Source organism: Cyanistes caeruleus, unplaced genomic scaffold (genome assembly GCF_971803275.1).
Source record: "Cyanistes caeruleus unplaced genomic scaffold, bCyaCae1.hap1.1 HAP1_SCAFFOLD_100, whole genome shotgun sequence".
In the NCBI taxonomy this organism is placed as follows: domain Eukaryota; kingdom Metazoa; phylum Chordata; class Aves; order Passeriformes; family Paridae; genus Cyanistes; species Cyanistes caeruleus.
The window spans coordinates 717082-741545 of NW_028255902.1; the positions used below are offsets into that span (position 1 = coordinate 717082).

General features: G+C 51.9%; 2 protein-coding genes and 1 long non-coding RNA gene across 4 annotated transcripts in view; 1 reads left to right on the top strand and 2 right to left on the bottom strand.

The window, feature by feature from the left end:
* LOC147646385 (uncharacterized) overlaps positions 1-24464 on the bottom strand; it is a 114411-nt gene that overhangs the window by 41311 nt on the left and 48636 nt on the right. The window lies entirely within an intron of this gene.
* On the bottom strand, positions 7910-21383 carry LOC147646387 (uncharacterized). Its single transcript, XR_015281892.1, has 2 exons — positions 17511-21383; positions 7910-10903 (listed from the first exon to the last, which is right to left on the bottom strand). It is a non-coding gene; the product is annotated as an uncharacterized LOC147646387 (long non-coding RNA).
* On the top strand, positions 13559-22812 carry LOC111944447 (serine/threonine-protein kinase pim-3-like). 2 transcript variants are annotated; one of them, XM_086873566.1, is made up of 3 exons: positions 16113-19289; positions 19692-19868; positions 20167-22812. In XM_086873566.1, the coding sequence occupies exons 1-3, from the start codon at positions 19226-19228 to the stop codon at positions 20268-20270; spliced, it is 345 nt and encodes a 114-aa protein (XP_086729692.1). In that variant the 5' UTR covers positions 16113-19225; the 3' UTR covers positions 20271-22812. The 2 variants fall into 2 exon arrangements, with proteins under 2 accessions (XP_086729691.1, XP_086729692.1); XM_086873565.1 differs by having other exon boundaries at positions 13559-19868.

Sequence of the window (24464 nt, forward strand, 5' to 3'; positions counted from 1 at the left end):
CCCTAGAGTGTCACAATGGTCTCCAGGATTCCATGAGGCCTCCCAGCAACCCAATTTTGGATCATACTGGGAGTGACTGGACTCATACTGGGAGTATCTGAGAATGACTGGGAACACACCATGCACATCATCCCCCATACTGGGGGTGACTGGGAGCAACTGGGAGCACGCTGGGAGCCAATGGCATCATACTGGGACTGACTGGGTTGATCTAGCCAGAGGCAACTGGGACCATCCTGGGAGTGCTGCCATGTGACAAGGATCATACTGGAGCTTACTGGGCTCATGATGGTGTTGAAAGGGAACAGCTGGGATCTCTGAACACCAAAGGTTCCTTTCCTGCTCACTGAAGAAGGAGCTTCCCAGTATCCATGTGTGAGGTGACCTTCACCTGAACCAGATGCTGTTAGGAGAAAAAGCTGCCTCTGCTGGAAAATCCCACACAACAAGTCAATGCCAACAGAGCATTTTGCTTTCACAACTTCCCTCCATGAGCCACAGTCCTTTTGGATCACACAGCAAGCAAGAGAACAGCACAAAATACAAGGCTGTGTCCAGTTTTTGGCTGGATCAGCAAACAGAGGGAATGCCAGGTTTCACTGCCACAGACTCTCTTCTTGGGGAACAGAACCCCCCCAGGCTCCATTCCAAATACTGTGCACACCTTGCTGGCTACAAACAACCCCTTTTTTAAGAAGTTGTTGGCAGGAGCTTTCCCAAATAAATGGCATCTTAATGGCAATTTTCTTTCAAAATCACCTCAGTTCCAAAGGAAGAACAGAAAGCCCACAGCAATCCCAAAGGCACATATGGTGCACCTGGGGAAATCCTCGACTTAGGGGCCCAGTGGGTTAAAAAATACCCATCAGAAGCCACAGCGTGCAGAGTGCAAACTGCAGCAACCACTTGCTGGATCATTTTGGCTGTGCTGCACACATCTGCAGACTGTCTGTCCCCCTGCCAGGACAGAAGGACACCCATCAGGGGCTGGGCTGGCTGCTGAGAATGCCTCGGGCAGGAGGATCCTCAGGCAATGAGCAGGTGCCCAGAGCCGCTCTGACACTGAGGCCTCTGTGCCCCACAGCAACGGGAACACCACAAGGACACGGCAACGTTCCTGTGACATCACAGCAGCAGCTCCCCCAAAAACCGCCTGGAAGGTTCTCCTGGGTCACCAAGGAGCACAAAGGATCCTCCGAGGGCACAACCTATTGCTCAAGGGATCCAAGAGGAGCTCAGAAAATGCAGCAAATGAGGACACCCCACAGCCCAGCCTGAACACTGAGAAGGAACAAAGATGTGACCAAACCAATGGAAACACAACTTTTGGTCACTGATGCTTCTGACTAAAACCAGCAAGGCTTGTTCCATCTGGGACCTTTATTCTAGTTCTAGAAACAAGTAAGGTTCTCTACTGTCAATGTCCAGAAAGCAGGAACTTGGGGGAAAGAAGGCTGAGAGTGCCAAAGCCTTGTGTGACTCCTTGGACATCTTGTGGCTGAGGGTGTCCAAGGCAATGGACTCACAAGCGGGGTCCCTGCCCTCCCCACTGACAGCTGCCATCTCTCCTTCAGCCCCACACGTGTCTCCAACTACCTCCTGTCAAGGGCCTCCATCCACACATTCCATCAGCAGCCACAGATCCTCATCCACGAGGTCACCCAGCATCCCTGAGGCCACAGCAGGGAGTGCTCCTGGCATCTGGGAGAGCACTGTGGCTTTCCTGGGATCCTTCTGGTGCCTGTGGCTGAGAGGAGTGGGGTGGATGGAACCAGGACGGGTCACAGATCAGCAGCCCCACTGCAAGCAGTGCTTTCTCCTGCTGTGTGGGGACCGTGGGGTGACTGATATTGGGACTCCTCTGGCTTTGGTCCTGCAGAGCACACAGTGGCTCAGACACTGGGCTGAGGGAAGGGGTGCCATGGAAACCCAGCACAGGCATTTCTCTTTGGAGAGGGGGTTCTGCAGGGAGAAGGGAGAAGAAGAGACTTTCCTGTCTGCTGAGATTCCCCCTCCTCCTTCAGCAGCCATTCCACAATCCATCAGTACCAGAGTTCATAGGATCACTTCCATGCCAGGGAGCACAAGGCACTCAAAACTGAACCCTGCCAGAGCCCAGCCCTGCCTGCCCATTTGGAGGGTGTGGGGGAATGGAATTTCAGCAGGAGTTGACCCACAATGATACTTTGCCACTTGTGGGTTTCTCACAGCCTTAGAAGGAGTTTGAGATCTCTGTCCCCAACACCTGCTCACCCTTCAAGTGCACACACGAGCCTGGGGGCAATTCAGGTTCCCTGGAGTGGTGGCTGCTTCCCTTGGAAACAGGAGCTGTTGTCTTTTCCAGTGTGCTTAACTCCCTTCTACCTATTAGAAAGTGGGTGAGTAAAGGAAATTACCCTGGAGAAAGGGGACCAGAAACTGGGAAAAATGAAACATATCTAATTACAAATGACATCTCTTTCATTTATTTCTTTAGTACTAATCTATTACTACAAACAAAAACTTGTTTCTGAGGTGATTGTTGGGATTTGGGGCTTTATTTCTTTTTCTTGTTGTTATTATTATTTATTAGTATTACTTTTCATTGTTAAGACTTTTAAATCTTAGACATTAATAACAATGACTGGATGTCACTCACTGGGAAACTTCCCTTGCTTTTCTCACTGGGATTAAACTCTACAATCAACTCCAAGTTGCCAGTGGATTCTAAAGACAGGAAATCCTGTTAATGCTGGGTTTGGTGTGGTTTGGAGCTGGGGAAGGATCTCATCCCTTCCCAGAGGTGCCCCAAGCCCGCTCTGCTGCCACATCTGCACTTGTGGCCCCTCACGGCTGCTCTGCCCTGGGGACATGGTGGGACCCCTCCTGCCAGGGCTGAGGCTCCTCATGGCCCCTCACAGCCCCTCATGGCCCCATAGAACCTCTCATGGCCCCATAGAACCTCTCATGGCCCCATAGAACGTCTCTTGGCCCCTCACAGCCCCTCATGGCCCCTCACTACCCCTCATGGCCCCACAGAACCTCTCATGGCCCCACAGAACCTCTCATGGCCCCATAGAACCTCTCACAGCCCCTCATGTCCCTTCATGGCCCCTCATTTCCCCTCACAGCCCCACATGGCCCCATAGAACCTCTCATGGCCCCATAGAACCTCTCATGGCCCCATAGAACCTCTCATTTCCCCTCACGGCCCCTCACAGCCCCAGGGGCTCCTCCCAAAGGAGAAGGGGTCGGGCCCTGCTCACTCTCCTTTTATTTCGGTCCCTACACAGCGCCGAGTAAAGAAAGGCTGAATGGAGCCTTTCCCCAGCGTTTCCCTCGGGGTTCATTGCGGGCTGAAGCTCTGTGCTGGCGCTGGCCCCAGCACCAACATCCCTGCAGCCCCCAAGGCCTTTGCTGTCCCCCCGTGTCCATTCCCTGTCCCCGAGTCCCGCCCGGCTCTGGCAGCAGCAGCAGCCGCAGCGCAGCGGGCGCAGGCCCGGCCCGGCCGGGGCTCCCGGCCAGGAGCAGCAGCAGCGCCGGCCCTTCCCACCTGCTCCTGCCTCGGCTTCCCAGGGCTTTTGCCAGGGCAATGCTGGACTACAGCAACAATCCCCCGCAAACAGCCCTGATTCCTCAGGCCCGCCTCTGCTGCCCTCAGCCAGCCCTCAGAGGAAGAAAGGATCGGGTTCCAGCGCTGTTTTCAGCCCTGTTTTACTCACCCTGAGGTGACAGCAGGAGGCTGTTGGTGCCCTGGCCTTGGCAAGTGTAGATCCCAGCTGCTCTTCCCCTCTTCTGCTTGCCACTTGAATTTTAGCAGTACAGCTGCAATTGCCTCTTTCAATCAGTGCTACCCACTGTGCTTTTGTCACAGGGAACTCAGGATTTTTGTTTCAGGCATCATGATCAGTACAGATCAAAATGCTCCCAAGTCCCTGAGCACTAAGTCGAGGGGAATTAAAGCCACACAGGTCACATTTGCAGTGCTCAAACACAGCCCTGTTGCTGCTGCTGCTGCTGAAATAGAATCAACTGACAGAGGCCATCACAGAAATTGCCTCTGCAGTGGCAAATAAAATGAAAAAATCCACCAGGAGAAAGAAAAACCAGAACTTCCCAACTCGCTTCATTGTTTCTTCTGAGCAGCAGAAGAAAAAGGAACAGGGCACCTTTCAGGCAGCTCCACAAGCTCAGGGTTCTCATTTCCTGGGGAATCTGAGATGCAATTGGCCTTGTTAAAAGGATAAAAGCAAAGGGAATGAATTGGGAATTATTAGGAAAAAATGACCCTTCTTACACACAAAGTTCACCAAGTCATTCCCTGCATTTCTCCTTTTCACATTCTTTCTCTCATCCACTGAGAGCTCCAGCTCTGTGTGAGTAGGTGTCCAAGAGCTGAAGGGAACAGCATTTAGAAGCAGTTTCAGGATTTCTAGGCAGGAAAGGGAGCTGACAACCATCCACATAACTCACCATATTCGTCGGGATGGGCTGCTGGTTCTTTAGGAATATGGCACAATGGAGACATGAGACTTGGGATAATCCCAGCTCTCTGTGGATCTGTGCAAAGGTGGAGCAGCAGAAACACCTTGTGTCTTCTTTGGGAACACAAGGCCCAAGGAGCTGGGGTGGCAGAGCGTGGCCTGGGCTGGTGGCAGGTGAAGTCCCATTTCATGACATCCCGGAGTGGCACAGGACAAAGCTCCAAGCACCCACAGCCCCACGGAGGAAGTCCTTGGAGTGCTGCACATCCCATAGGAAAAGCTGCATTCACTCAGTCCATTGGCATTTATCACTTCCATTTGCAACACTTTAGGTCCAAGTTTCAAACTGCAAAATTTTTACACTCAAGATACAGTCATGAAGAACATGTATTTCAATTTCCTATTCCTTTAACTGCAGTGTAAAATATCTTGATATTGGAAATCATCCATAAAATCTGTAAAGGAAAGCAGCTAATGGATCCTTTCCACTAGCACGTGTACAAACTAAGGAACTAAAATCAAAGCTGAGTTCTCTTTTTCAAAAGATCAGTTACCTCTTTTGTACTCTAGAGTTATAGAAGATTTTTCACTACACATTTGGGGGTAATTTTTATCTTTTTTTTTTTTTCTTTTTTTCTTTTTTTCTTTTTTTTTTTTTGTTTGTTTGTTTACAGAAAGCATGTCCTAGAAAAGGCACGTCCTTTGCTCCTGGTTCCCGTGTGGAGCAGCTCCCTTCCCGCTGGCTGAGCTGCTCAGGCAGAGCCCGGCAGCTCCTGGCCCTGCAGGGCTGAGGCTTTTCCCCGTTGCTGGGCACAGACTGATGGAGCAGCACTGCTGAACACGGGCACACGCAGAGGGAGCAGAGCAGCTGCCTTTGCCCACCTGAAGCTCCAAGGCCAAACTCTGAGCAGGCATGGCTGCAAGAAACTCGCAGGCTCCCTGTTGGCTCTGCTGCCCCACTTGTGCCCGGCCCAGCTCTGCGGGAGGCAGAGGGAGAACAAGGGGCAGCTCCCTCCCAGCCCCAGCCCAGGGACCCCTCGAGGCAGCCCCGGGCCTTGGGCCACTGTCAGCACCCGCTGCTCCAGCCACCGCTTCTGCTGGCACTGACAGCAACAACCAAGCTGGGGCTGGTCCCCAGGGAGCAGCAGCAGTGCCTGGATCTGATCCCTCAGCCTGGGGCAGCCCCCTGGGGGAACAGAGGGCACAGCAAGAGGGACAAAACCAGGCAGGGGCAGAGACTGGGAAGAGCCAGAGCTGGGAGCAGCAACAGCTGCTTCATTGCACTCCTGGAGAAAGCTCTTGGCTGGCTCAAAGCACTGAAAGGTGTGAAAGGCAGAGAGGAGGCCACACCAAACAATGCTCCTGTTTTCACACCCTCCTGTAATAAATGGAAATGAACTAAATTATAACTATTTGGAAAGTTGTTATTATTAGAAGCAATCAAGGGAATTGGTGTTACAAGGCAGATGTACCCCTCTACAGATGTTACATGTTAAAATTAAGGTACTGAATGTAGTTTTGAGATAAGAAATGTCCTAAGACAAAATCGACCTTGACGTGGATAAAGTTGGAATGACTTTAGGTATAGGGCCCGAAAATTATAAAATATAAGACTAATTAGTGGAGCACAATGCTCACTTACATAACACAACACTTAGTACACACACGCAGCCTGTGAGGTTATCCAGAGGACAACGAGGATGAGTGTAAGCCTTCGTCCAAAAGACCACCAAATGAAGACTTAAGACCCCTTAGCACCAAGTGAAGCATGCACCATGAAGAATAGTGATGTAGAATTAAAGAATCAGAAATACGATGAGACTTACTGGAAACATGAATGAATATGTATAAGTATACAGTATATAAGTTTAGTTTGAATTGCTTTATTTCATATGTGAGGGGGTTGAGAAGCCCTCTCCATACCCCAGTCAGTTTTGCTTATGCTTTAATCATAATTACTGGCAAGCTATATTCATATATATATTCATATATATATATGCATATGTATATATATATATATATATATATATATATATGAATATATTCACTAAATTGTACTCTTTTACTAAATTGTATTCCTTCTGTATAAAATTGCTATTCAATCCACTAAATTGTATTCTTTTATTAAATTGGATTCTTGTATTCAATTCCCTAAACTGTATCATTTTTTTTTCTTGTTATTAAACTGCTGTTAACACAATAGCCCTAGCTGTCCAAATTTCAATTTCATTTATGACACTGCCCTTGGGTGAGTTACAGCCACAGCGAGAGGGAGGAGGAGATGATCCCACCCATGGCTGCTGCTGGCTCCAGACATTTGCTGAGATAAAGCTGAGCCAGAGCTTCAGCATCTCCCCCAAAATCACAGAATCACAGAATGCCTTGGCTTGGAAGAGACCTTAAAGTTCATCTCATTCCATCCCCTGCCATGGCAGGGACACCTTCCACTATCCCAGGCTGCTCCAAGCCCCATCCAACCTGGCCTTGGACACTTCCAGGGATCCAGGGGCAGCCACAGCTTCTCTGGGCAAGCTCTGATCTCTGCCCAGGTGAGCAGGGACAGGAGCCGAGGGAACGGCTGGAGCTGGGCCAGGGCAGGGCTGGGCTGGAGATGAGCAAAAGCTTCTTCCCCCGCAGGCGGCTGGGGCAGTGCCCAGGCTCCCCAGGGAATGGGCACGGCCCCGAGGCTGCCGCAGCTCCAGGAGCCTTTGGCCAGCGCTGCCAGGGATGCACAGGCTGCGATTGTTGGGGTGTCTGTGCAGGGCCGGGGGCTGCACTCCATGGTCCCAATGGGTCCCAGATGCCAGCTCAGCCCCTTGAGCAACTCTCACCCTTTGGCTCAGCCTTTGTGTCCCCTGGAGGCGCTGGCAGAGCTGATGGGGTGGGGCAGGAGCGGGGCAGCCCCAGCGTTCCCCTGGCAGTGACAGCACAGCCGGGCCAGCAGCCCCAGCGTTCCCCTGGCAGTGACAGCACAGCCGGGCCAGCAGCCCCAGCGTTCCCCTGGCAGTGACAGCACAGCCGGGCCAGCAGCCCCAGCGTTCCCCTGGCAGTGACAGCACAGCCGGGCCAGCAGCCCCAGCGTTCCCCTGGCAGTGACAGCACAGCCGGGCCAGCAGCCCCAGCGTTCCCCTGGCAGTGACAGCACAGCCGGGCCAGCAGCCCCAGCGTTCCCTCCCTGGAGACGCTCCAAGGGAAGCGGCCAGAGCCGCGTCCAGTCAGCGGAACTGAGCGGCCACTGAGCACCCCCGGCCTGGGCTGCTGTGGATTCCTCTGCACACAGCTCGGGGAAGGTGCCCTTGGCCACCCCCACAGTGCCACAGACAAGTGTCACACACAGTTACACAGCTCTGCCCACAGCTCACAGGGGGAGTTAATTTAAAGAAACAAACAAGCACAGCGCCGGGAAGGTCTTTGTGCACCTGTGATAAACATGCCAGGAGACCAGCTCCTTTTAAAAAGGCCTTTATTAAGCAGCACAGCTCTGGGGTGGGGGCCCGAGGGGTCGCGCACACCGCCACTGCTCCCACTGGACACCGCAGAAGAGGAGGATCCGTGCAGCTCTGTCACTAGGGCAGAGCTGGGCCTTCCTTCCTCACGGGAGTCCCCAGGAAGACTCGTTCTTTTGGGCTCGTAGTCTAGGCTGTCATCCCAGTTGAGTCTCCTCGAGGTTATGTCAGCCCCTGGAAAGAAGCCAGGGGACTCCTCTGGGTCTTCCTTGTTAGATGGTGCTGGTTTTATTCCTTCCCTTTTGCGTGGCTCGTTGTTTTGGGGTTTTTTCCAGTCTGGGTGCATCCCATAAGTCTCTGGTCTCTCTCGTTTGCATAAAAGTCAGTATGTCATCTTCCTCCTCAGGACGGTACAGCAACTCAGGGCAGGGGTACAATGCTGGCATGTGGGAGTCTAGGAGCAGTGGGGGCAGTGCCTGGCTGAACACAGAACAAGAAACACAGGGTACAGCAACTTGGGAGAGGGGGCAGGGCCTGGCTGAACAAGGAACAAGAAATATGGGGTACAGCAATTTGCAACAGGGGTACAAGGGTAAGTAAACCTGGGACAGGGGTACAAGGTAAGTAAGGGGTTTAGAAACAGCAACTGTAACATATTATTCTTAACAATATCCCCCCTCTTATATTTTGATCGGGCTCTAGCCCGCATCAACCATTAACTTCTGGCTCTTGGGAATATTTATCTCTTAATTCTCGATATTGCTCATATATTTCCCTGGCAGTTTTGTGCTCTCGATCCTGACTTTGAGTCTCCATTAACATGATCCTGGCCTGCTTCTTATCTTTTATTTCAGGGATCTGGATGCTTGCTTGTGACTACTGTGGTAGTCACTGTCTTGATTAGGCAGGGGAGTAAACAGGGTAGGAACAAGAAACTTGCAAATGCACAAACAGCAATAAAGACTATTTTTTTTTCCACCACCCTCCCTTGAAGGACCAAAGGTCATTCCACCAGTCTGAGTTCACCAGAGGAGTCCATTCCTGGGTGCCCACATAAGCTATCTTTCGTATTTCTTTCGAGATATTTTTGATTACCTCACTCTTATCATCTATCTCCAGGCAACATTCAGAGGAATTAAACTTTCCACAAATGCCTCCTTCATCTGCCAATAGGTAGTCCACCGCCAGCCGAATCTGATAGACTACAGCCCTGGTTTGTGCCAATTGTGTGCTGATGTGGTCTAAAGCAAGGGCAGTTCTGTTTGACACCACTTCTAATACTGCCTGGAGACGGATGATTCGGTTTAACATATAGACTGGGGTACGATACCCCCAGGATCCATCCTGGGCCCACGTGGCCGGTCCATATGTCTTAATTATTTCCTCAGGGGTCCAGATCTTCCCCTTCCATTTCTGATTGCTTCCTAGGTCCATTACATGCCTCCTCTTTCGACTGCCTTTTTTTAAGTCATCATACAAGGGGACTCCCAAGTATGACCCTGATTCCTTAGGTAGGAGGAAAAAAGCAGGCTTTATTATCCCTATTGTGCAGCTTCCTGCCCAATCTCCTGGGAGGTGGGTATAGGCAGTGCTCCCACAAATCCAAAATAAATACTCAGGGGCCTTCCAGAAAGTGTCCTGTGTGTCTGTAGGATGTTCCCAGTATTTTGAGAGTTCTCTTAACCCCCAAAAAGGGTTTATTCCTTTTTCTGCGCACTCATACAGTTTGTACCCCTCATGATAAATACACCCCCTTTCCTTTCTCCCAGTGGCCCAGTACCTGTTTGGTTCTTGGGGGATCCACCTGCTACCTGAGTCTTTCACCGTCAGGTATCTTTTGCAGGCCATTTTTCCCACAGGGGTTTTGTATCTTCTTCCTGTCCTTTTAATGCATTCTTCCCCAATCACTCTTGCTTTCAGATCCCATTGTTCCTGTCCCCTGTTCCCTGTCTGGGGTTTTTGCTCAGTTAATTTCCACCTTAGAATGTCTAAAGGTGCCAGGCTGATCCCTTCCCAGGGCCAAATATCTGACATCTGGGTGTTCCCACATACCCAACAATTGGTTAAGTTTAACTCTCTGCTGATTCTCTCCATCAGGTCAATGAATAGGTTCTTACCTCGTGTTTCATCCAGATCACCTTTCCTTATCTTCAATTGTTTTTCTTTTATTACATCATTCAGTCCCTCCTGTTCAAAGCAGAGCCAGGATTCTCCTACAGGGCATTCTCCAAGCAGACGTTGCCTAAATGAGGCAGTATTTCTAGTAATCCAATGTCTTTCCTTCCTCCTGACAGGTTTCCAATTTGGTGTGATCAAAACAGGTGGGATTGATGTTTGTGTGGACCCTCATCAGTGATCCTAGATCCTCTCCATCATATAGGGGATAGTAGCACTTTGTACATGCTTCTCCACTGTCCCCTATCCCAAGGCTCACCAGCTGGACCAACATCAGTCCACCTAAGAGTCCGGTATGAGCTAGTTTTGTTTTAGGGAGCTTCATGGCTCACCTTCCCTGTTAGCCTCGCCCGGTCTTGCCTCTTAGGTTTTTTTTTGGGGGATCAGGAGAGATGGTATGGTCCTTCTCCTCCCACCTTCTTCTTTAATTTAGTTGCCTTTTTGGAGAATGTCCTGTGGGAGAAGTTAATGGGTGGGGTTTTCATTCAACCAACTTTGCTAACATCAAAATATTTTACAGCAACAACCACAAGAACTTTAAGAACACTCCCACTTAAACCAACTCACTCAGCAGAGTTCTGCAGTCTGTGTTTATATTCTTTCTCTCTCAGTCTGTTTCTGGCTGCCTCTTAAGAGTCACTCTTAGACTGGTAGGATCTGTAATGGCAGTCCACTTGGGAGAATTCGTGGGGGATTTTTCTGTGCCTTGTCCACAGTCAGGAGGAGGTGATACCGGTCCTTTTACACGTGAGACGTGAGTCCACCCCTTTTCTTGGGTCCGAATAGCAGCGTGGGTCACCAGCAGAACCTGGAAGGGACCTTCAAATTTCGGGGTTAAGGGGGTGTCTTTCCAGGATTTAATCAATACCCAATCCCCCGGATTGATCTGGTGGATGTTTGTGTCAAGTGGGAAGGTTTGGGGGAGATATCCTCTCTTTCTTAGGTTATTTAGGGTCCTTCCAATTGTCTCTAGGTACTTTTTAGCTATTTCTTCCCCTTCTATATAATCTCCAGTGCTGTAAGGGGTCATTAGAAAGGGGAGCCCAAACATCATTTCATATGGGGAGGCACCAAGGTCAGATCGTGGCCTGGTTCTGATTCTCAGGAGGGCGAGAGGCAAACACTTTAACCAGTTCATCTGGGTCTCAGCTATTAGTTTTGTTAACACATTTTTCAATGTCTTGTTCATACGTTCCACCCAACCCGAACTCTGGGGGTGCCATGGAGTGTGCAGTCTCCACTTTATTCCTAGAGCCTTTACAATGGCCTGTAAGGCTTGGGAGGTGAAATGGGATCCCCTGTCTGAGTCAATGGTATTCACTAGCCCATATCTGGGGATAATACTTTCCAGTATTACCCGGGCGACTTCTTCTGCTGTCTCTTTTTTTGTGGGGAATGCCTCTACCCAATGGGTTAGATGGTCAACTATCACCAATAGGTGTTTATATCCTTGTATAGGAGGCATTTCTGTGAAGTCTACTTGCACACTCTGGAATGGTCTCATGGCTAACTCTCTTCCCCCAGGTTCAGCCTTTCTCATTACTTTCTGGTTTACCTTCTGGCATATTACACACCCCTTTGTTATGGCCTTTGCTAGATCATAAACTCCCAAGCATAGGTTTTCCCTCAGAAAATGATCACACAACCCTTGGGTTCCCCAATGAGTCAGTTCATGTATCTCATTTAATATTTTCCGGGCTAAGGCCTTGTTCAGAAACTTTCGCCCATCTGAGGTTAACATTCCCCTTGTTCCCCTTGAGACAGTTCTAATTTTTTTATTACTTCCCACTCTTTCTTGGTAAATATTGGTTCCTTCTTTCCGTCCTCTTCAGTTACTACCTCATCTAGTTTAAAAACTTTTACTGATTCCTTTGGATCTAAGGCCACTTCTTTAGCTGCTTGGTCAGCAAGTCGGTTCCCTCTGCTTTCTAAGGAGTCTCCCTTCTGATGCCCCTTCGTGTGGACCACTGCAATCTCTGTGGGTTTGGTCAAGGACTCTAATACTGATTTAATCAGCCCTTCATGTGCCAGGTTCTTCCCTTTGGAGTTCAGGTAGCCTCTCTCCTCCCAGATCTTACCAAAGGTATGGACTATCCCAAAGGCATACTTTGAATCTGTATAGATGGTTCCTTTTTCTCTCTCTAGCAAGTCCAGACCCCTCTTTAGAGCATGAACCTCACAGCACTGAGCTGACCAACTGGGGGGTAGTCTCCCTTTTTCTAGGACCTCTAGTTTTCCTTCCCCTACCTCTATGACCACTGCATTCCCTGAATATCTTTTCCCCTCCACCACCCTGGAGGAACCATCAGTAAATAGTACCTTCCCATAGGGCAGGGGTACATCTCCCAGATCCTCCCTCACTTTCGTTTGGAGATTTACCAATTCTAAGCAGTCATGTTCTAATTCAGGCAGAGGCTCCCGTGACAAAAATTGTGCCGGGTTCAGGCCCTTGGAGGTTACTAGCTCCAAATTGCTAGTATCCATTAGGATGACTTCATATTTTAATATCCTGGCATTTGTCAGCCACTGCTGAGCCTTTCGGCTCAGGATTGTTTTTAAGTCATGTGGCGTGTGGACTCTGATCTTACCCTGTAGGGTTAGCTTTTGGGCCTCTTCTATTAAAATGGCAGCAGCAGCTATTGATTGCACGCAGGTGGGCCACCCACGAGCTACTGGGTCCAGCAGTTTGGATAGATAGGCTATGGGCTTACGACATCCTCCCCATTCCTGGGTCAGAACCCCATATACAGTCCCTTCTTCAGAGTTGACAAACAAATCAAATTCTTTCTTTAGGTCAGGCAGGCTTAAAACTGGTGCTGTGGACAGCTTAACCTTCAGCTGATTTAATTGCACTTCATCTTCAGCTGTCTACCTTATGGGTTCACAATCAACTAGCTTTTCATAAAGAAACTTGATGCTCTGGGTATATTGTTCTATCCATAGTTTGCAATATCCAAAAAGGCCTAAGAGTTTTCTTATGTCTCTCTTTGTTTTTGGTGCAGGTATGGCTAGAATGCCTGATACTCTCTCTGGGCTCAGTTCCTTACTGCCCTGTCTTATTATGTGTCCCAAGTAAATGACTTTGGGCTCTACAAACTGTAATTTATTCCGGGACACCCTTAACCCTTTGGTCCCCAAGAAGTTTAACAGCCGCACACTGGTTTTTCTTACCCTGTCTTGATCTTCCCCTGATATCAAGAGATCATCAACATATTGTAAAATTTGGATGTCACCTTCGGGATCAAATTGGCTCAGTAATTCTTCTAACGCTTGCCCAAAAAGGTTCGGAGACTCTGTAAAGCCTTGAGGCAACCGAGTCCACCTTAGCTGTTGTTTTCTTTTCTTTTCAGGATATTCCCATTCAAAGGCAAACCAATCACGGCATTCTTCTGCTAGGGGACATGCCCAGAATGCATCCTTTAGATCGATAACTGTGAACCAAACATGTTCATTGGGTACTTGACTCAGGAGGGTGTATGGATTCGACACCACTGGGTGCCTGGTAACAGTCCTCTTATTCACTTCCCTCAGGTCTTGGACTAACCGGTACTTCCCTTCTGCTTTTTTAACAGCCAAAATCGGGGTGTTATGGGGGGACATGCATGGCTCTAAAATGCCTTCTGCCAGCAGGTGATCAATAACTGGGGCCAATCCTTTTCTGCTCTCTAGGGACATTGGGTACTGCCTGATCCTGATAGGAGGGGTTTTCTTCTGGATTTCAATCTTTATTGGGGAAATATCTAAATATCCAAACTTCCCTTCTTCCGCCCAAACCTCAGAGTTATTCTCTTCTATATCTTTGGTTGTTAGCTTCATCATATGGACCACCATTTTTCCGTTCACTGGTATTACTCCCACTCCCAGTTGTACCTGCAAGTCTCTTCCCAGCAAGTTAGTCTCTAAGTCTGGTAGGTACACAAAGTCTGCATAGCACTGCCGAGAATTTCCTTTCACTTCAACATTTTTTATCACAGGAGCCATGAAGGGTTTTCCCTCAGCTCCTGACACTTCACAAACTTTGTTGCTTAAAAACATTCCAGTTGGGAGCTTGTTCAAACTTGAACGGTCTGCTCCCGTGTCTGCTAAAAATTCTACTTCCTCACTCTGGGGACCTACCTCAAGGTTTACCAGGGGCTCTTCTCGGTGTTTCATCGGGTCCCCTATTACATATAGCCCCTGACACCCCTAATCACGACTTTCCTCTCCCCTTAAGATTTTCTCCATGACATCCTGCTCTCTAGCTATTTCCTCATCCAGGGATAATTTCTTGCAGTCTCTTTTGAGATGTCCAGTCTCTCCACAGTAGTAACACCTCCCACTCACTCGAGAGTTCCTAGGGTTGGTCCATGGAGACATAACCGATTTCTTCCTATCTCCCTCAAACTGGGACTTTGGCTTTCCATCACTTTGTTGATTCCTATCTGTCTGATCCTTGTCTGCCCTAACAATCTCCCGGGCCACCGCCACCGTGAGCTTTGTCCTTGTCTTCGTCTTCTCCTCTTCTCTCCTCAAGTAGACTTTTAGAGCTTCTTTTAATAGCTCATTGATCCCCTTTTCTTGCCAGTCCTCTAGTTTTTCAAGCTTCCTCCTGATATCAGGCCAGGACTTAGTCACAAACTGCACTTTTAATAACACCTGGCCCTCAGGGCTGTCAGGGTCTATGTTTGAATACAGCTGAAAATTTCTCCTCAACCTATTCAACCAGGTGGCTGGAGTCTCGTCCTTCTCCTGGGTCCCATCAAAGGCTAGTTTTGTGTTATTACCCCGGGGAACTGATTCCTTAATACCCTTCACTATTAGGGACCTGTAGTCCCTCATGTTCCGCCTTCCCTCCTCCCTGTTAGGATCCCACCCTGGATCTACTTGTGGGAGTTTATATTCTCCTGGGAGTCCTGATCTATTCTCCCTTTCCCAGATTCGTATCCCCGCAGTACGGATCATGGCTACCTCTTCAGGGTTAAATAAGATGTTTAAAATAGAGTTTAACTCCCCCCAGGTGTAAGTATTTGGACCCAGGAACTGGTCTACCTGGTTGGCTATCCCTACTGGGTCTTCAACTAAGTTCCCTAGCTCTTTCTTGAATCCCCGGACTTCTGAAGCTGTCAATGGGGCATTGACAGACCCTACCCCTCCAGCTACTCCTCCCATAGGGACTTCTCTCAGGGGAAGGAGCTTAGTTGTCTTAGATCGTGTGTGACAGTAGGGTCCATCTCCAAAATCTTGTTCTTGACTAGGGGTGGGAGTCCTAGGGAGCTGCTGGTTGTTAGGAGGAGGAGGATTGGTATTAAATTTGGGGGTACTCAGCTCCCAGTTGGGAGGGGGCAAAGGGACAGTACTAGGCGAGGGAGAAGAAACTTGGTCTGATGTAGGGGTTTCTGGAGGTAAGGGGGAGATAGGAAGTAGATTAGAAAGGACTGGGGCCACCAACGGTGGTGGGATTGAGGAAAAGGGTATCGGGATAGTAGAGGAAGCTGAAGATGTGGAGGGGGATTGGTTTGGGCAGAAAGGGTTTGAATCGGGTGTACAAGGGTTTTGTGGGGGTGATGCAGAAGGGGAAAAGGTCGGGGAATTGGGTGAAGAAGTCTGGGGTGCTGTTGGGTATGTAGGAGGAGGGGGTAGATGATCTAGGGGGTCCCATTTACTACCTGTTTCGCTAGCTTCTTTTTCTTGCTTCTTACTTTCTTTCCCTTCCCCCTTCTCTTCCTTCAACTTACATACTTTCACCATCTCTGTGTCTGCTCTTTGTTTCAGCCACAAGGCTGCATAACTGATCTCTTCTGGACTTGAGCCTCTTCTGGTTTTCAGATACTGGTACAGTTGGGAGCACATCCAAGGATCTTTAGTACCATACCAAGGCCACTGTCCTTGTATCTCTAGTTTGGGCCAGACCTCTATACAGTAATGGATCATCTTGATCCGGTCCAGGCCCTTGGTGGCCTCTTGTGCATCCCAGCAATTTAACATTTGCCCTAGTGGGCTATCGGGGGGAATGGTTCTGGTGGCCTCTTCATTCCCCTTGGGACTTACTCTCTTACTTAAACACTGTCCCATTGCTCCTCCTACCTCTGGACCTTCACTTAAAACTTACGGTGCCTTTTCCCGAATAAAACTGGAACTGACAGACAACACAACTTCCAACCAACTTAAAACTGGCTCTTACTTAAATTAAACTTTATAAAGGTGCTCCTACTCAAACTGAAAATTTCTAATGACGGACAACTAACCTTTCAAACCTCAACAAAAACTCACACTCTAGGAACTCACTCTCTCCTCCTTTCACACTAGGGAATGCACTCAATCTTCTCACACAAGAATCCACACCCTTTCTTACACTCGGCCGGCCTTCCACTCACACTTTGAATTTTCTGGGGCTTGCAGTCTCCGCTTGCCCCGGGGGTTAGGTCCCAGCGGGGCTTGCAGGTTCCGCTTGCCCCTCCCTACACCCCAATCCCGTTCCCCTCGCGCCTCGCCTCCCTGACCCCCTTGCCAGCGAAGACTATGAGCACTCCTGGGTCGACGTCGAGGGGACCCTAGCACTAGACGCTCCTGGGACCTTCCCCCGTCCCTGTCTCAGTGCCGTCCACAAGATTTGGTCAGCAGGGCTCACCCCAGAACCCCCTGCCCCTCCGCTCCCTGACTATCCCCCTTCCCCAGTGAGAATAGCTTCTGCGCGAGGGCTGACTGTAAGTGAGTGGTGGGAGAATTCCCCCTTGCCTCCTAGCCACTCCGCCCACCAGGGAATGGCTTCGGCTAAGGGATGCGTGAGTGTATTACTCTAGCTGCCTCGCCCGCCCGCGCAGACTACCTGCCCCTGTGCTCTCCGGCAGCAGGTTAACGACCTCCCTTCTCAGGAACCCCCTGAGCCGAGACTGAGCCGCGACAACTAGAGCCTTTCAGCACGTCCTGTATCACAGACCCTGGGAAGCGAGGGCCCTTCGCTGACCGCCTGGTGCCGGTAGGGCCTGGGGACCCCCAATTCCAATTCCCCGGTCAGGTCGTCTGAGTACCCAAGCGGGGGGGGTGTGTTCACTCACACCGAACCTAGGCACCCCCACACACCACCCCGGGAGTTACCTAGATTGCCTGCGTGTGACTCTCACTCACCTAGGCCTTCCACACGCCCGGAGCAGCCTAGGCCGTTTAGCCCTTTTCAGTAGAGGGGCCTACCCCTATGTGCGCCACTCACTCTCTTAGGTACCCTCTGCGCACTCAGAGGGGGGCTTTTATCCCCAGGAGACGCCTCACTCGTTTCTCTGGGCCCAAGTGAGCCTCTTTCGCTTCCTGCCGTTCCCGGCCAGCCCCCTCGCGGGAGTCCGGAACCGCGGTACTGGGCAGTCCGCACTCGCCCCGGGGGTCTGAGCTGCCAGCCCCCGTCTCACTCACACATCCACTCACTCGCCTCCTACTCCCGCCACCGGTGGCTTACCCAATCCGGCGCTCTTCTGCGATGTCAATCCCAGGCTGTTCTTCTGGGTCCGGTATAGCCAGCTGTCCCCCGGAGGCCCAATAGGGTGGGCGGCCGTCCCGTCCCTGGTCCTCTTCAGGGCGTGGCTATCCCGGACGAGCCCCCAAGCTGTGATAAACGGGCCAGGAGACCAGCTCCTTTTAAAAAGGCCTTTATTAAGCAGCACAGCTCTGGGGTGGGGGCCCGAGGGGTCGCGCACACCGCCACTGCTCCCACTGGACACCGCAGAAGAGGAGGATCCGTGCAGCTCTGTCACTAGGGCAGAGCTGGGCCTTCCTTCCTCACGGGAGTCCCCGGGAAGACTCATTCCTTAGGGCTCGTAGTCTAGGCTGTCATCCCAGTCGAGTCTCCTTGAGGTTATGTCGGCCCCTGGAAAGAAGCCAGGGGACTCCTCTGGGTCTTCCTTGTTAGATGGTGCTGGTTCTATTCCTTCCCTTTTGCGTGGCTCGTTGTTTTGGGGTTTTTTCCAGTCTGGGTGCATCCCATAAGTCTCTGGTCTCTCTTGTTTGCATAAAAGTCAGTATGTCATCTTCCTCCTCAGGACTGTACAGCAACTCGGGAAAGGGATACAGTGTTGGCATGTGGGAGTCTAGGGGCAGTGGGGGCAGTGCCTGGCTGAACAAGGAACAAGAAATACGGGGTACAGCAATTTGCGACAGGGGTACAAGGTAAGTAAACCTGGGACAGGGGTACAAGGTAAGTAAGGAGTTTACAAACAACAACTGTAACATATTATTCTTAACACTTCTCCTCTGCTCCAGAGGGTGCTCGAGTGCCCACAGGGAGCCCCTTCCTGGATCCCATGGAACGGGTGAGGGCTGGGGTGATGCAGGGCCGTGATGTCACAAAGGGGTTAAGCTCTGGTGTGATGCAGGGCCGTGATGTCACACAGCTGTCCTGGCCACAGCACTGTGACATCACCACGCCAGCCCTATATAAACCGGGCCAGCCCCCACAGCTGCCAGTGCAGTCGCCATGGGACGTGCCGTAGCCATGGGTGACGGTGGTGTCCTGATGCCTGCCCTTGTCCTGCTGCTGGCCGCTGTGGCTGGCTGCTGGGCCGGTGGCCACTGGCAACCACGGAGGCGGCAGACGAGGAAGCGCCCCAGGGTTAGGCCCAGAGGCCCATGGAGGAACCGAGCAGCCCCTGAGGCTCCCAGGTTCTCCAGGCCTCGGGCCACCCCTCGCCGGTGGCCAGGTGCTCCCGCAAGCCCTCTGGAGAGCTCCTGCAGCTGCGGTCCCTGCATGGCAGTGGCCCAAGAGCTGCAGGAAGGGATGATCCGGCACTGGGCACACAATGGGACATCTGTACCGCTCTACTTTGGGATGTGGCTGGTGTTGTGGAAAGAACTGGAGAAGCTGATGAGGTGAGGCCACCTGCCCTGCTGTGGCTCGCCCAGCTTCTCCAGAAGCCGCCATCCCTTCAGGAGCCTGCTCCCAGCAAGATTGACCATCCTTGGGAGAGCCTCAAGCCTTGCAAGGATGGCACAGCAGAGAAGACCCGCCGTCCGTGCAAGAAGCTCAGGCGGTCAGAGAACGTCCATGGTGCCAGAAGCCTCCACTATCTCTGACAGCCTCCATCCCTAAGAGAGGCCGTATGGCACTGCACAGCTTGCGGCGTCCTGCACCGGGACATCAAGCCAGAGAACCTCCTCGTCAACCCAGAGACTGGCGACATGAAGCTGATCGACTTCGGTTGCGGCACCTTCCTCCAGGAGCGGGCCTTCACACAGTGTGCCAGTGAGCCCAGAGCGCGGGCCCTGCTCCCAGTGCCAGGCACTGCACAGCCCCATTCCCTCCTGGGCCGCGGGGTGCGGCATTCAGCCGGCTGCCGGCTGCCCTGTGGCACGGGGCAGGTGCTGTGCCCCAGGAGCCGGCTGCCGGCCCTGCCGACAGAAAGGGGCTGCAAAAGCCGGGCCCTGGGTCCTCGGCTTGGCAGGCCCACACGGCCTTGGGCTGCTCCACTGGCGTTCTCAGCCTTGCAGAATGGATTCTTGGCTTTGGCCCATTGTCAGGGGGAGGCGGGCAGGCCTTGGGGGGAAGTTGTGGCCACGGCTGCAGCCCCTGCCTCTGGCAGGAGGCTGGCACCAGGCTCTGGAAGGCAGCAGCCTGCGCCTGAGCAGCGCCGCCCGTCTCCCCTAGGAACATGCACGTACTGCCCGCCCGAGTGGATTGGCCTGCGCTGCTACCACGGCGATGGGGCGACCATCTGGTCCCTGGGCGTGCTGCTGTTGGAGATGGTGTGCGGGTTCCTGCCCTTCGAGAACGAGCGTGACACCGTGTTGGGGCAGCTCTTCTTCCCGCAGGAGGTCTCTCCAGGTTGGTACGTGGCCTGAAGCAGGCAGGCTTTGGCAGGTGGCACCGCGCAGCCCAGCCCGGCCCTCCCGCAGCTGCGCGGGACGTCCATGTGCCCTCAAGGGCCGGCTGCAGCAGGTGGCCCGTGGCAGGCTGGGTGTGGCACGCTTGGCTGAAGGAGGGGACGCTTGTCCTGCCGTGCCGCTCTCCCGCCAAGGGCAGCTCCCAGCACACGCAGCGTGGCCCGGCTTCTGCAGGCACTGAGAGCAGCTGGGCAGGAGCCTTCTGCAAGTGAGCGCCGCTTTCTGCTTTCTCTCCCCAGAGTGCCAACATCTGATCCGCTGCTGTTTGTCCAAGCACCCCATGGACCGGCCGGTGCTGGAGCAGATCTTCTACCACCCTTGGGTGTTGGGCGGGCATTTCTGATGCCTTGGCGCAGCCTCTGCAGCACCCAGTTCCCGTGTCCCACGCAGGACTGAGGGCCCAGGAAATAAAACAACCCAAAACCCACTGCAGGCTGGCGAGTCTGGTCCTTGTTGGCAACTTCAGCTAAGGGAACCTCTTGGCAAAAGGGGTAATCAGAGTGTTCTCTTCAGCCTTTGTCAAGATTTTGGTGTCTTTCCTCCAGGTTGTCCCTCAAAATCAGAGGGGGGTGGAGCCTGCACCAGTCCCCCCAAATCGGTGGGAGGCAGAGACTTCTCCCAGGCCCCTCAAAACTGGAGGAGGATGGAGACAATCCCCGGGCCCCCCAAACTGAAGGGAGATAAATACCTGGCAACCCAAAATAAGAGATGGATGGAGCACACAGCATCCCCCAAGTCAGAGGGGGAAGGGGAGACTGCCAGGCCCCCCAAAGAGGAGGGGAATTGTGCCTGTGCCAGCCCCACAAATTGCAAGGGGACAGAGAACACCCCTGGCCTGGCAAAGGGCAAAGTGCGGCCGGGGGCTGGCGGGATGGTGACAACACTGGCACCCCCCAAATCAGAGAGGGACTAAGAGCCCACACAGGCTTCCCAGAAGCAGAAAGGGGGCAGCAAATATCCCCTGTCCCCCTAAGTCGGAGGGGCACAGACACAAATGGCTCCACAAAAAGAGCATGAGGAACCAAGAGCACTGCTGGCCCCACAAGGGTAAGGAGGATGGAGAAACTCCCCATCTGTCTTTGTTTTGGAAGACAGGTGTCTGCTAGGGAGGGCAGGGGCCTCCCCTGGAATGAAAATGTAGACCCCCTCCCTTGGAATTATTATAATTCTGATATCAAGGGGCTTTCAGGAAGAGATCTGGGGATAGGAATAACAGTTCTTTATTAGTATTTATAACCAGGCAAACAAACAACAATAACTTCAGCATTAACAAGAAAACTGAACCAGGGGGCCCTGTTACAACCTTCTCAGCTGAGACGGGAAGGGATGGAGGAGAGGCTTTGTTTTCACAAACCCCCTCGGGCGGGCAGTCCCGGTGCTCCTGCAGGGCTCTGAGGAACACTCAGCTGGAACAGCAGGGATGAGCTGAGATCCTGGGCCGGTGGCTGAGGTGGATCAGCAGCTCTGCGGCGGTGCCTGGCACTGCCACACGTCCCGGCAGGACAGGGGGTGTGAGGTCACCAACAAAGAGGGAAGAAGGAGAAGAAGCAGCAGCTCTTTGTGGGTGATGGCGAAATTCCCTTCTCCCCACCGCAGCAGCTCTGCACCCAATGTGTCCTTCTCTGAAGCTGAAGAAAGCCCCCCAAACTGTCCCCACCCTCTATTTTTCCTGCCCCCTTCCCCTCCTGGGCCTGGCCAAACTCTTTGTCTTTTGCCAAGCACCCACCAAATACCCACAGTTAGTGTCTTAATCCCTCTTAGCATAAACATTACCAATTAAATAAATGCAACTTCATGTTTAATTGCAGAAGTGGAAAAAATGTTCCAGAATTCTAAAACTACTTTGAAAAATATGTTATTAATATGGAAAAAGGGAAGAAACATTTGGGGATTACTTCCTACTAAAAATAATTCTAAATATTTCAAAAAATTTCTAATTTTTAAAAATAAAAAATAAAGATAACAAGGTGGGTTCCCCAAGCCCGGCTGCTGCCTGCCCAGCCAAGGCTGTGGCCAGCCAAGCAGCTGTGCCAGTGCTGGTGGTACCAGCCAGACCCCAGAGCAGAAGCCCAAAGGTGTTGCTCAAGCTCTGCCTTGGCAGGAGGGTCCTGCCTTCAGTCCTGTCCAGACACCAGGGCCAGCACTTTCAGGGACAGAGGGTCCTGGTCTGGGTGGTGGCCGCACAGCAATAAGCTGATAACGCAGCTTTGGCAAGGAAAACAGACACGGGCTTGGAGATGCAGGAAGAGAGGTGCAGTTCTCCCTGACTGAGTGTAGTGATTAACATTCACACTGTTATAAATGCATATCATATTATTGGCTTTTTGCAAATATTATAAGGAATGTTATATGTATAAGATTAGAAAATCTAGCTGTATTAATATGGTTTCCTTTATTTCTGTTATTGATGAAACCTAGAAATAATGGTATAATACATATATGTTAAGCTTTGGCATAGTATTAAAACAAAAACTACTTTAGTTTGTATAACCCAAAGACTGCAAAAGATAGCTGGAGATGCCCCCTACATTCAGAAACTATCTTATCCAGATGAAGACAGCAGTGACCAGAACTCTGGGGGAGGAATTTATTGCATTTCTGTTATCAGGAAATGTAAATCTCATTGGCGCAAAGAAGATTGATCTATTGGGAAGGGGGCAAGAGAAAACTAAACAGAAGAACACCAAAGATCCTAAGAAGAATGTATGAATATGCATGAGAATATATGGATATGTAGTAGGATTCTGTTTTTAAGGGACAATTCTTTGCCAGTAAGGTGTGCTCTCTTGGCTGAATGCAGAGACACCCAGCTGTATCTGTATACTTTACTTTATTTTTAGCTTCTAGTTATCTTTTCATTAAACCTTTAAATTCTATAAGAAAAATACGTGAACCTCATTTTTCACAACACTGAGCTGTTTGGCCGGACATCTGGAGGTGCAGAGGCGCTCCTGTGGAGAGAAGAGGTGGCTGAGGCCCCCAGCTGCCGCTGGCACACAGGGACCCTCCTGCACAGCAGGGCCCAGAGCTGCCAAGGCTCCCCAGCACGGCTGGAGCTGCTGGCACAGCTTGGCCCAGCTGGACAGCTGCCCCTCAAGGCCCTGGAGAGCAGGGGATGGCTCTGGGCAGGGTCCCTGGCCAGGAGCGGGCCCCAGAGCACCTCTGCCTGTCAAGGGCAATCTCGTCCCCGCTCTTTCTCCTGCCCACCTTGCTTTGCCTCTGCCCGCTGCTCCTGGGGCTGCTCTTGGCCAGGCAGCCTCAGTGGCAGCCAGCACTGGCTGCAGCCCCAGCGGGCTCCCCAGGACATGGCCCAGCAATTAAGAGGCCAATGGAAGGCCTGGGCAGCAGCAGAACTCTCAGCAGAGTTATTTGGACAACCAAGGACTATCCACAGGTCTACAGCAGCCTCACTGGGAATATTTCTATTCTACAATAACTTTCAAAAGAAGCTGTTTGAGGGAAAGATGAACGAAACACTCACTGTTTTCTCTTGCAGGCATACCAGATTCCAACACCGCATAAAATGAAGAAATGCACCAAACAAAGCAGGCCTGCCATTAATTCTAGCCAACAGCGTGTTCCTTGACAGAAACCTCTTCTGATGCCCTTCTGGGAATTGGGAACACGTGTTGTGCCAGCTGCATCTGTGGGAGCAATGGGCAGCGTGAGGCCTGTGCTGTGCTCCACGGCTGAGCTGCAGCACGGTGGGTATGTCCAGGATATTCCCTGTTTCCCCCAGAGCTGGGGCCTGCAGGCACCTTGTCAGCCCTTGGCACAGGCTGTGCCACCCAATAAAACCCAGAAAGCTGAGAGGAGAACCCAGGGACAGCACAGCTGCTTGGGCAGTGGCTCCTTCCAGGGACACGGTCCAAACCCATCCCTGAGCAGCCACTGCCACCCCTGACCCTCCCTGCTCTGTGACAGCTCCCCCAGCCCAAGGGGACAGAGCCAGGCCCTGTCAGGGGCCAGTGCAGCCCCTGCCCAGTTGGGAGCCAGGGCTGGCTGTGGCCCTGGGATCGCAGCAGGGCTCCCACTTGGGGCTGCTCCTGTGCCTTGGGCCTCTGGATGCTTAGGGCCAACTCTGGGAGCAGCTGCAGTGGGATGGACACTGGTGCACGAGTCCCATTTCCCAGGGGCTGGGAATGAGCTCCAGAGGCCTGGAAGCCGAGGCACCTCCAGCTTTGGCTGCTGCCAGGCTCTGCAAGGAGAGGCCCTGTGGGAAGAGCTGCTGGCACACAGCCCCACCGAGGGCTGAGCCCAGCACAGCAATTACCTCCTGTGCCTGGGCCCGTGCCTGCAATTGCCTCCCTTCCTTCAGGAAATGCCGCCTTCCATAGAGCCTCTCTGTCCATCCCTTGAGAAAGGAAGAGGCACAGCTGGATCAGATGGAACCATTACATAGCAGGGAAGTGGCCTCTTCAGGAGGCAGTGCTTGTCAAAGACATGGAAGAGAATCAGGAAAAGGCCCAGGCTCTCTCTTGTCCAAACCACCACCTCTCCTGATCTGCTCAGAGACCAGGAAGTTGCAGAGGATCTC

Coding starts and splice junctions, on each gene's coding strand:
- LOC111944447 (XM_086873565.1), top strand. CDS start 19,226: ATGAAGCTGATCGACTTCGGTTGCGGCACCTTCCTCCAGGAGCGGGCC. Junction 19,869..20,166: donor CCCGCAGGAGGTCTCTCCAG/GTTGGTACGTGG, acceptor TTCTCTCCCCAG/AGTGCCAACATCTGATCCGC.